General features: G+C 34.3%; 1 protein-coding gene across 6 annotated transcripts in view; it reads left to right on the top strand.

Moving 5' to 3' along the window:
- LOC116463465 (glutamate receptor 2) overlaps positions 1-12,581 on the top strand; it is a 133,807-nt gene that overhangs the window by 116,886 nt on the left and 4,340 nt on the right. For all 6 annotated transcript variants that reach the window (XM_032146584.2, XM_032146583.2, XM_058434655.1 and 3 more), the window contains exon 13: positions 12,569-12,581. This exon is cut by the window's right edge and continues 235 nt beyond it. In XM_032146584.2, the coding sequence (XP_032002475.1) occupies positions 12,569-12,581 (13 nt within the window). The remainder of the gene's footprint in view (positions 1-12,568) is intronic.

The following is a 12,581-nucleotide window of genomic DNA, read 5'->3' as shown; positions in this document are numbered from 1 at the left end:
TACTTTCCTTCAGTGATGATCATTAAACGAAACATTCATGAAATATTTACTTCGTTTTGCTTGAAAGAGAGAGTAAATGGGGAACAATCTTGTAACCACCAAGAGATGTGAGGAAAATTAGTCTATGTCTTCATTTTCTGCAGTTTTCTGTTTATGGAACCGATGCACATCCTTGTACAGAGTGAATGATAAAGTCTGAATCATTCTGGAGTTACTGATCATCCCTAATTATAGTGCCACTGTAGCATACCTATAATTAAGAGAGAATTAGCCTTTCAATTATAAGCCACTATTTTTAGAGCTTTACATTTTAATAATTTCTTATCTCAATAAAATAGGACAGACCTTGAATTAGATGACTTTGTGTAGAAAATGATTTTATAGGACCCATATGCAGTATGTTACTATAGAAACTTTGATTTTTAAGGACAGGAAATGGTTTTCTTATCTAAACCTATCATTGGCCTGTCAAACCACAAAGCACAAGTATTAACTTGCAGATAGGAAGTAACTCTTCGTGCCTGTGCTGTCTCCCACACGCAATCTGTTCCTTCTGGTTGTCTCCTCTGGGAGGATGGGGGACACAGATTATTCTCTAAATATATGGTCTACTTTGATGATAATGTTGGAAGAAAAAGATTCTAAACATTGCCAAAATGAAGGTATTTGCCTTCTTGTTCAATGCAGTTTGTTCCATCTGCAAAAGATAAATTTAGTCTGATAATAAACCATGAGACTCTACTGTTATTACTCTGTATTGTAGACTTTTTATAGTTTAGAAATAGTATAAATAATGGATAACTAGTATTAATGCAGCTGTTACTTACCAGTGAAATAATTAGTTTGAAGTTTTCCATATGCATACGTGGTATACTATATAATCAATATTACAAGAGAATTAAAATAATTGAGAGTATTTTTTAAAGATGGTAACCTTTTTTCAACTCTCTCTATGGCATACAATACTTATTTATATTTACATATGAAAACATTCCTGAAAAGTAATTGCAAATAAAAAAGGTCTAGCCATTATGACACCTCTTCTATGGAACTGTATTAATTGCTATTTCATTAAAGTTACATTTAAGTCAGTTATTGTTTGTGTTTAGTAATAATACAGCATGATTTCTTTATTGCCATGTTATAAATAACGGATTTTATGAATTTGTCATTCCCCATACTTATTTTATTATTCCCGGTATTGCTAATGATTTATCTGCCACAATTGCCTCTATTGCCTGTTCCTATGAAGGCAGAAATATGTATGTTTATGATGCATATGTATATATCTATTTATCAATACATAATATCTTTCAAATCTTTTGGAAATAAAATGAGCGTAGCCATTTGTGTCTCTATATATGTAGAACGTTACTCATATCGAAATAGACCCTTCATAGATGTGTCACCCATGCTTAAATATTTAAATGGTTTCAAAAATAGTAGGTATTAAATAAATGCTGAATGTGAATAAATAAGGAAAAAATAGCATCAATGCATATGTTGCAAGTCACTCATGCATGGTTAGTCATCTATTACAAATTTTCCTTCCTCAGTTTTTTGGGGGCTTGATTATAGCAGAACAATCTGCACAGCTGACAACTCTTGCATGCCCAATCCTTCTCTAGATGATCCAGGAGATGTTAAAATCATTTCCTCTCTGGTTGGCAGTTTTTCTTTCTCTGACATTTTAATTTTTCTCACCATTCCACAGAACATCTGAGAAAGCACTGAATTCATAAAGCATCCTAAATGTATTTACGAATACATTTAGCCTAAGTTGCCTTCGGGAGAACCCATGATCTCTGATTTCAGCTAACACTAGCTGGGTTAACAATACAGGAAGGGTCGAATTGCTTCCTTTAAAACGTATTGCCCAGTTTAAGGACCATGCAGCTCATTCAGTAGTTCTTAAATTTCATAGGAAGAGACAAATAAGGAAATGTAGAAGAAGCCATAATGAATCATGTGTTTTTTCGTGACCCAATGCTAAGGAAGGTGTATGTCCGCTTGTTGAATTGTAATTATTATGCAAAGTGTCAGCTTTTCCCAGGGTAGATGTGTTATTTTGGTCATTCTCTTTCCATAACTATTCTTTGCAAATGTCAATGTGCTCTGTAACCATGCATTTGTGTCTTTTAAAGACCACTCTTGGGATACACTGGCCAAATAATTTGACTAATCAGATTACAGGAGGCTTTCTATTATTGTCCATACTAAAGAGAAAGCATTCCTTTTCATACCAATAGCAGATCATGAGAACAATTAATCTAGAAGGAAAGGTTAAAACAATACAGAAGTGATTTGGGATTAGTCTGTCATTTCAAAACCTTTCTAAAATTCCTGTTTAAATGCTTCAGAGAGAATATTAATTTCAGAATAAATTGTACAGGTGCTTTAAATGCCTTAGTTTTCAATTCACTTTATTATTGTATTTAAGTAAAAGAATCATCTCTGCCTACCTCTGTTGGATCTTTAACACTAGTTGCCATGGTAATAAACATGGTCCCAGAGCTCTGTAGAGAATAGAATTGTTCAATTATTTAAATATATTGGGACCAAATCTCAACTAAATATAAGTATTATCGACAAAATTTTGAAAATTCTTCAATTAGACTTTTGATATTTGATGGAAAATTTGATGGCTCACACCTGTAATCCCATTAAGATTATTAGAATCTTCCTTCTTCCTTCCTTCCTTCCTTCCTTCCTTCCTTCCTTCCTTCCTTCCTCCCTTCCTCCCTCCCCCCCTTCCTGCCCCCCATCCCTCCCCATTTCCTTCCTTCCTTCTTTTGTTCTTTTCTGTAACCTCAAAATATTGAAACACCACTCTTTAGCTTGGCAGTGGGACATAGATATTTCCTAAAGCAATGGTAGCTCGTTTATAGAGCACAGCACAAATGGTCTAGTACTGTTCCTAGTTTCCAAAAGACCAACTGTTCTGCCCTTAAAATGTGTTTATTTATAATGAAAAAGAATATCATAGACTTTTAAATTAGGATAGTTCGCTAACACAATCAATTTTTCTCATAATTATTTTCACTTTTTAATTGCATAAACACACACACATACACACAAACATTGAAATGCCCTATTTCTGAATGCATGTTGTTGAGGTTGGATCAAGATGCTGAATTAAAGTATTTTAAAAGCCAACTTTCACATTGCAGATAATTTCCTTCTCTGTTGTGATCTCTAATGTCCATATCATCTGCAAACACAGAAGTTAGATTACAAATTAGCTTCCAAATTCTGTTCATTTTAGAGATATAATGACATTTATTGAGTTAATCATCCAAACAATTCTTGAATGTACCTTATGAATTTGTTGAGTCACTATTTTTATTGACAATCTATTCTGTTTTGTTTTCATTGTTATGGTCTTTAGAACGTTCTTACAAGATCAAAACTTGTATCCTAAGTATTTTCATTTATTTGTCCTAATTCTGAATTAAGTAATTGCTTTCTTTTGCATACTATAGATACATCAGATATATGGAGAGAACTGTCATCTCTTTCATAACTTTTCTCATCACTAGCCTAAAAGTTCTGAATTCCCTCAACTATTAATTATTGTATTTTCAAACCCTTGTTATGGTTTTCTTATATTTTAATTGCAAGTTTGTCCGTGTTATTCTTACAGTGCGGTATCTAGATCTGGGGTCTGATTTGATCCACTTATAGAGGATCTTTTAAAAATTTTTTAACAGATTTTGGGGGAACAGGTGGTGTTTGGTTGCGTGAATCAGTTCTTTAGTGGTGATTTCTGAGGATCTTGACCTGAATCCAAAAATTAAGATTTCAGACCACAATTTCAATCTGAACATTCGTATTCTTCAGGCGTCCCAGTGTTTACATGGAGAAAAAAAAAAGACTCTAATGGAATCATGTATTCTTCAGTTACTACAATCACACCATTCTCTATTACTCTATTGCTATTTATTTTGCTTACTTATATATCCTCCCTGGCCTTTAAAGTATTTGAAATTAAAATTCTGTTATCTAGACTCTATAATTTCATTTAAAATCTTTATTAGCTTTTGTGGTACTGCATGGAATTAATTGCTTGCCTTAATTTGAAGTTTACTGAAAACTTGGTTGATTTAATGAATTGTGGTAAGTCTCATGTATTCCATTCTATGAATATGAATTGATTGAAGCTACATGCCAGATTTTGCATTCACTCCAGTTTAAATTTACGTTAGTTTTTTTTTTTTTTTTTTTGCTCATTGTCCTAATCCCATAACATTGAAATACTGGTTCTATCATATACAATAGTAATATCTGCAAATTTGAAATATCTGTCACGTATATTTTCATCCAAATTGTTGACTGAAATACTAGACATAATGGAAATAAGTATACAATCAGTGGTATAACAACAGCTTCTGTTGAAATCAGCATTTGTATATGAAGAAATAATAATCAATGTTCTTTAAATCTGATTGATATTTTCATCACAAACTCACCTAATTTTGATAAAGCTAATTTTCTACCTAAGGCACAAAAATATGATATACTTTTCAAGTGTTTTGATCATAATCAAGATGTTCATGATAGATCTTGAATGCGCCGATTGAATAACACTATTAAAAATAACACTATTAAAAAATGAAAGATGGGGTCATGGGGTATCACTTGCTCTTCCTCTACGTTATCAGTTCACATTGTATGGATATATGTGCACGTGTAGTTAATACATAAGGTATAATGAGTAGACATTCCATTAATGATATCATTTACCATTCGTAAGGTAATGAGAACGTATGGAAATAACATTTGCATTGACAACTTTAAAGTCATTGTTTTTTAAGCATAAAAATTACCAAAAAGATATGATTCTATGACTAGTACAAGCATTAACATGAGATATGGTTAGCCTTTGGGTCACTACCCAAATCTCACCTTGAATTGTAATCCCTATAACCCCATAATCCCCATAATCCCCATGTGTCAAGGGAGAGACCAGATGGAGGAAACTGATTCATGGAGGCGGTTTTCCCCATGCTGTTACTGTGATAGTGAGTGAGTTCTCATGAGATCTGATGGTTTTATAAGTGGCTCTTAACCTTTGCTCTGCACTTCTTCCTGCCACCTTGTGAAGAAGGTGCCTTGCTTCCCCTTTGCCTTTCACCGTGATTTTAAGTTAAATGAGTCCTCTCCAGCCATGCTGAACTGTGAGAGAATTAAACTTCTTCCCTTTATAAATTACCCAGTCTTGTCCAGTTCTTTGTAACAGTATGGAAACGAACTTACATGACATGACTCTAGTTTTATCACATTTGAGAGTCATTTCAAAATGCCAAAGAGAGCTCTGAGACTTAGCTTTACTTCTGGTGGATTAAAATGCTGCCACGGCCTCTAATTTATTCAAGCCTCAGTTTACTTATAAATTATATGTAGATATTTACTGGATTGCTCTAAATTTTATAATATTGTTAAATGACCTTTTTAGTTTTACCAAAACATTTTTAATTTAAACTCTATGTTGAGGATTTTTATGATTTAGTGTATATACACATCTATTGAAAATTTGGATATCCAGGTGTTATTCCTGGTTCTTCTATGGGCTAATAAGCTATAATAAGCTATGCTAACTTAGGAAAGGTAATCTTTTTTGAATCTTGATTATATAATAAAGGGCTTAGATTGTAAAATTTTTAGATTTTTAAGATTCATTCTAGTACTAATTGTTCGAAAACCATAAACTGTTAAAAAATATTTATAGTTGGCCAGGCGCGGTGGCTCCCGCCTGTAATCTCAGCACTTTGGGAGGCCAAGGCAGGTGGATCACGAGGTCAGGAGTTCAAGAGCAGCCAGGCCAACACGGTGAAACCCCATCTCTTCTAAAAATACAAAAAAAAAAAAATAGCCAGACGTGGTGGTGGGCGCCTGTAATCCCAGCTAGTCTGGACGCTGAGGCAGGAGAATCACTTGAACCCAGGAGGTGGAGGTTTGCAGTGAGCGGATACCACGCCATTGCACTCCAGCCTGGGTGAAAACCAACAACGAAAAAAAACACTTGTGGTTATAGGCCCCGTGCGGTGGTGCACACCTGTAATCCCAGCACTCTGAAAGGCTCAGGCAGGTGGACCAACTGAGGTCAAGAATTTGAGACCAGGCTGACCAGCATGGTGAAACCTGTCTCTATTAAAAACACAAAAATTAGTTAGGTGTGTTGGCAGGCGCCTGTAATCCCACCTACTGGGGAGGCTGAGGCAGGAGAATTACTTGAAACAGGAGGCAGAGATTACAGTGAGCCGAGATCGCGCCACTGCACTTCAGCCTGGGCGACAGAGCGAGACTTCGTCTCAAAAATCAAAACAGGCCTGGCGTGGTGGCTCACGCCTGTAATCCCAGCACTTTGGGAGGCCGAGGTGGGTGGATCACCTGAGGTCGGGAGTTCGAGAACAGCTTGACCAACATGGAGAAACCCCGTCTCTACTAAAAATACAAAATTAGCCCAGCATGGTGGCGTGTGCCTGTAATTCCAGCTATTCTGGAGGCTGAGGCAGGAGAATAGCTTGAACCTGGGAGGCGGAGGTTACGGTGAGCCAAGATCGTGCCATTGCACTCCAGCCTGGGCAACAAGAGCAAAATTCTGTCTCAAAAACAAAACAAAACACAACAAAAAAACCTTACAGTTGGCTGGGCGCGGTGGCTCACGCCTGTAATCCCAGCACTTTGGGAGGCCGAGGTGGGCGGATCACGAGATCAGGAGATCAAGACCATCCTGGCTAAAACAGTGAAACCCCGTCTCTACTAAAAATACAAAAAAAAAAAAAAAATTGCGGGGCGTGGTGGTTGGTGCCTGTAGTCCCAGCTACTTGGGAGGCTGAGGCAGGAGAATGGCATGAACCTGGGAGGCGGAGCTTGCAGTGAGCTGAGATTATGCCACTGCACTCCAGCCTGGGCTACAGAGCGAGACTCCGTCTAAAAGCAAACAAACAAAAATAAAACCTTATAGTTATAATTGTCAATAAATACCATTTACATTTTTAAGAAGCTGATAAGTTACATTATTTTAGTGTCAGAAGTACAATTTAATGTGAATCTTGTTAATATTTTAAAATTAGTTTTATTTAAAATGATAAATTATATAGGAAAATTTTCATGATAACAAATCAAACTACTTTATTTTATTAATTGTAACCCTTTATAAACTACTAATTTATTGTATTTTAATAAAAAACTGAGAAACACTGTGAGTTTTCATATAAAATGTCATGATTACCTCATGCATCTGATTTTAATGATTTGAAAAATATTTTACACTAACTTGATTCATTACTTCATGGAATTGACAGTTTGAATACAAATTTTTTTAATCCAAAAACTGAAACGTGATATTTTAGTAGAGCTTAATGTGCAAAGGAATGTCGAGAGAACTATTTGAACTTTATTCAAATATTTACCATTAATTTTTTAATTTCATATATGTAATATGATGTAGTTTTTGTGTGAAATAAAATTAATATATAAGTAAAAACCTATCATCTTTAGCCAAATGAGTAAGAAGTAGTAAGTCAATGGAATTAAGCTCTGTGAAAATCTTTATTGGTACAACACAACTTTATTATTCAGGCATGCTTAATTTATATGAAATGTTTCTTCAACAATGCTAGACAATGAGCATTTTTTTTCTTTGACTCTTTAAGGATATTAATATGACACTGTTATTTTCTGTGAATTATTAGTTGAACTGATATGCCTATTAATAATACAAAACCAGGGAAAGAGATTTGAATAGCTATGTTTAAAGAAACTTGGCTTCTTAAGAAACACAAAGAAGCCAAAGTACGCACCAGATTAAACTATAGGCATCATTTTTCTCCTCATCAAAATGTGATGGCAGATGTTGTTACTGGTGCACTGGGTTCTTGCAGTCTCCCAGAATAGAAATCAAGAGAAACTACCACTTATAGCAGCAAAAATAAAGTTTATTTAGCTTGTGCACCGGGGACCCAGCACTAAGAAAGGGAAAGGAATGCTCCGTGAGGGTAGTGTGTATATTTGTTTTATAGGATCTTTCTATAGGGAAGGATTCTGTCAGGACTTTTCTAGAGCTTGGGCAGTGGCGCAACATGCTACATATGTCATATGTAGCATTAGCATTTTAAATCTTCCCCCCAAGAACTATGTTTAGCATTAAAATAAGGAAGGGGTAACTGTAGGTTGGAGTTTAATTGTAACTGTGCATGCAGTGGCTCCAGGGAAGTCCCTAACCTTCTGAAATTGTTACTGATTGACTGAGAGTTAGATAAGCTAGAGCTTGAGTGAGGGGCTTTTATCGTTTTTCTCCAGCTCATATTAAAACAGGGAACCAACCAGCCTGCTTGTCTCAATGTCATCCTGAATAATTTCATTTCACTTTATTATGCTTGCTTAAATAATGATTGTATTTGATTTAACATGTAACTTCAAAATACACAGCCTTGCGGCTGGCACAGTGGTTCACGCCTGTAATCCCAGCACTTTGGGAGGCCAAGGCAGGTGGATCACCTGAGGTCAGGAGTTCAAGACCAGCCTGGCCAACCAACCAGGCCAACAGCCTGGTGAAACCCCGTCTCTACTAAAAATACAAAAATTAGTCAGGCGTGGTGGCACGTGCCTGTAATCCCAGCTACTTGGGAGGCTGAGGCAGGAGAATTGCTTGAAGCCAGGAGATGGAGGTTGCAGCGAGCTGAGATCATGCCATTGCACTCCAGCCTGGGGGACAAGAACGAGACTTCATGTCAAAAAAAAAAAAAAAATACACAGTCTTCCTTGGCTTAGCTGTATGGGAAATATATATATATATATATATATATATATGTATATATATACGTATATACATATATATATACATATATATGCACATATATATATAGAGAGAGAGAGAGATTTAGAGAGAGAGTTTAAATTTCATGAAAAGCAGCATGTAGATTTGGGGAAGAGGTAGAAAATCAAGGTGCAGTTATTCCTGAGAAAGACTTGTAACTCTTCCCTGGGGCCATCTTGACAGAAATGATTGTCAATCCCTTTGTTTTCCTTTTGCATTGCATCATGTTCCTCTCTGGACCAGCATTCAGATCAGTATTACAGATGATGGGAAATTATGTGGTTTATTTTAAAAGTCTGTATGGCTTGCCTGTGTTCCCTCTTCTACTTTGGTAAAATTTGCTCAAACGTAGATATTGCTTATGAGGGTGGTGATCATCATTGCCTGGCATTCATCTCCAAAGTCCACACAAAGTGGCTAATTGAGGCAATTCAATTTGTCTTTGATTTGCATTTTCTATACAATTGCTTAAATTATCTGGGTGCTTTTGGTAGAACAATGTGTGCATGTAACATGAAATTGCTGGATTCCAAAATTTTAACAGGAAATGCTATTAAGAACAGTATCTTAGTTGACCACATGGTATTACATTATTTTTTAGTGTATTTGTAAATATATTCTAAGAAATAAGTGGTCAAGAGGCTGGAGTGGATCCGATGATTGTAGTGTGCTCCCCAGTGCATCAGGTAGACCACTAACATATGAATTAGGCCAAACTAAACATTGTCACCTACATTAACCTGCTAGGTTGGCGCAAAAGTAATTGTGGTTTTGCCATTGAAAGTAGTGGCAAAAACAGCAATTACTTCTGCACGCACCTAATGAAAAATAACTATAATTTATCATGCGTCTTTTTAGATGAGAAGCCCAAAACTTTGCTTTGCCTTTGGAATGTTTTTCTGCCGGTTACTTTTTTATTTTTATTTTTTATTTTTGCAATGGTTTTGGAGAAAATCAAGATTTCTAGGTATCATTTTTATTACTTAGTCTAAAACTTTTTCTGATATATTCAATAGAAAGTAAATACACATATTCTGAATTGTCTCTCAGTAAGAATGTCATCAGATTCCTCTAATTCTTGTTTTGAAAGTAGCTATGAAATTCAAATTAATAAATGTCTTGTCCTAATGAATCACAGTTTTCAACAGAACAGCATTATAATGTTTATGAGTTATCTTATTTGTCTACCTTTGGCTAAATATGTTCAAACAATAGTTCTTGAAAAGATATGGTCATGAAAATGTTTTATTAACTTTGTTAAAAAGGTGAACAGTCAACTAACAACTGAGAGCCAAATGAATTAGCTAATTGAGGAAAAAATGTCTATCTTACAGAAATTCTGACTTATGAAAAAAGTTACTTTCAGTCTGATTCAGTATCATCAATGTGTATTTTAAAGTCTTAGTTTATAGATGTTATTAATCTACAATTACATCATAAAATCATGCTCCTTATAAGAATATGTCATATATGTTATAATATATGTGAAGCCCCATTATAAAAAAATAACTGATTAACAGAACTTGTATGTCTAGGTGACCTAACATACCAGAACTAATATATCTTCTAAATGATTCAAACTGCAAAGACAGTGATCAACAGCTCAGACGAAAGTAGCTAGGTCCATTTTTTTTCTAGATTGTATTTTAAAATCCTTTCATTCTTAGAACTATTATATTTACACTTAGAGAAATATTCTTAAAACCAGCAGAGAATATTTTATGAATGAAACAGAAAATGTTATTGCTAATTTTTGAATTTTCTCTGAAGGGCATTCATATTTCATGTAATATTTTAATGCCTCAAAATTGATATTTTAAACTTGGAAAAATTGACATTCAATGGATGATTTGATAAAATAATTGTGTCACCATTTTGAACTCTTCTTTATCAACTTGTGATTTTGTTCTAAAATTGTGATATTGACATCATGTTTTTGTGAGAATTCACATTACAGAAAGACTTTGAGGTTAGCAAGATTGCTTCCTATTTAATCAAATTCAAATGCTGTAACTAATCTTTAAATTTGGTTGAGAATATGAAGGCAGACTATAGGAGAAAACACAAACAAATAAGCAGTTTCTACAGTAGGCAAAGTTTCAGAAAAAGCAAAAATGTGGTTTTTCATTCCTAACTAAATCACAAAATAGCCAATTAGAATACATTTATTAAGAACCTACTATGTACAAAGTTTCATGCTAAACATAGCTGGGGTCCTAGTAAAATTTACACTCTCATAGATATGCTTTTACAACAGAAAGAAAGCTTGATTCACTAGGTAATGAATTTTAAAATCTAAAATCTGAAGCGGCATTGTTTGGTAATAGATTTAACAGTGGTTTACTTAATTAGGTGAGAGAAAAAGTATTAAGAAGTAAGGAATGTTGACATATATTTAGAGTTAAAGTATCTTTTTCAGGAGACACCTGGCCTTCTGCCTGTATAGACCACTGAGCTGAAATGGTCCATGAGCCTATCTCAATACAACAGCCCCTACTCAAATGGTAACAGTGAGAAACACAACTAAAGTCTGAGCATCTCTGTTATGCTATCATAAACCCCAGCGATACAAGCATACTCTATACTCTATTTGCACTTAACCCAAGATTTTCACCAAAATAGAGTGCTTTTATATGTAAAGCTATCTGAATCCTTAGGGCAGTATTATAAAACATTTGTATTTATATCATATGTCTGCTTTTTGTAAGGTAAAGGTTATATTTTTAAAATTCCTTAGAATAAGAAAACAAACAAAAACCCCCCCAATCTCTTGAGTTTTAAAAGTAAGTCTTCAATTTCAATTTTTCATTTCAAACTTACTAAATTAAAATAACAAAAGGGGTTATTCAAAGTCATCTTCCCCAAAAGAGATTAAAGTCATGTGAGAAAGTTGTGAATAGAAAAATAAGCAGACATTCAAATGCTTTGACTTTCCAACTCTATGCTCAGCTTCTTTTGAGTCTGAATAGGAAGTATTAAATGACTCTTTTGATGCATATCTTTGCTTTTGAGTCCATTAAGTTTTAAGATAAATATTCCTTCAATAATACAGTTTCAATTAGCATTTCTTTCTTTCATATCTGTCACTGATAAGAATGTTGGTTTTTTTCCAGCATATCTTGAAATAAATAGGATTTTGGTGTTTAAATATTCAAAGAAAAAAAGTCCTGTTTAATTAAAAGAAAACTTCAATGGCCAAAGAATATTCTTTTAAAAATCAGTGTTATTCTAGAAACGTTTCAGTCAGTATTAGATAGAAGTTTCCAGCATAATATTATCTTTATTCCGCAGCTAATAGACATTTCATTAGAATCTCACCACTTACATGCCTGACCAACTCACATTACACATATCCCGTTCTACCATTAATTAGGAATAGACTATTTAGGATTTGGGCAGTAAAGATATCCTTTTTGTTGTCTCCTAATTTGAATTAATCCTATAGATAGTATAGTGCATTTTTCAATTTATTTTGGATTGTGACTATTTCAGATTACTTCTAGACACACAGTATTTTGTTTACCATAGTAAATCGATGTTTCAGGTCCTTGTAAATCTATTAAAAATGATTTGGCATAATAACAATTTCATAGAATTGTTATTAGTGAAAAACATTGTTGAAAGATGAGATTTGTTCATATTGTGTGTATCATCTATGTTTTGAAAATTAATACCTCTTTTTGTGTTTTATGAGTAATTTTTTAGGGCCATCTCTTAATGCTATCTGGCCCCTTACTTTTCCTGCAGAGATCTAAAATTG

This window comes from Hylobates moloch, unplaced genomic scaffold (genome assembly GCF_009828535.3).
Source record: "Hylobates moloch isolate HMO894 unplaced genomic scaffold, HMol_V3 SCAFFOLD_37, whole genome shotgun sequence".
In the NCBI taxonomy this organism is placed as follows: Eukaryota; Metazoa; Chordata; class Mammalia; order Primates; family Hylobatidae; genus Hylobates; species Hylobates moloch.
This window is presented reverse-complemented; position numbering and strand designations above follow the sequence as displayed.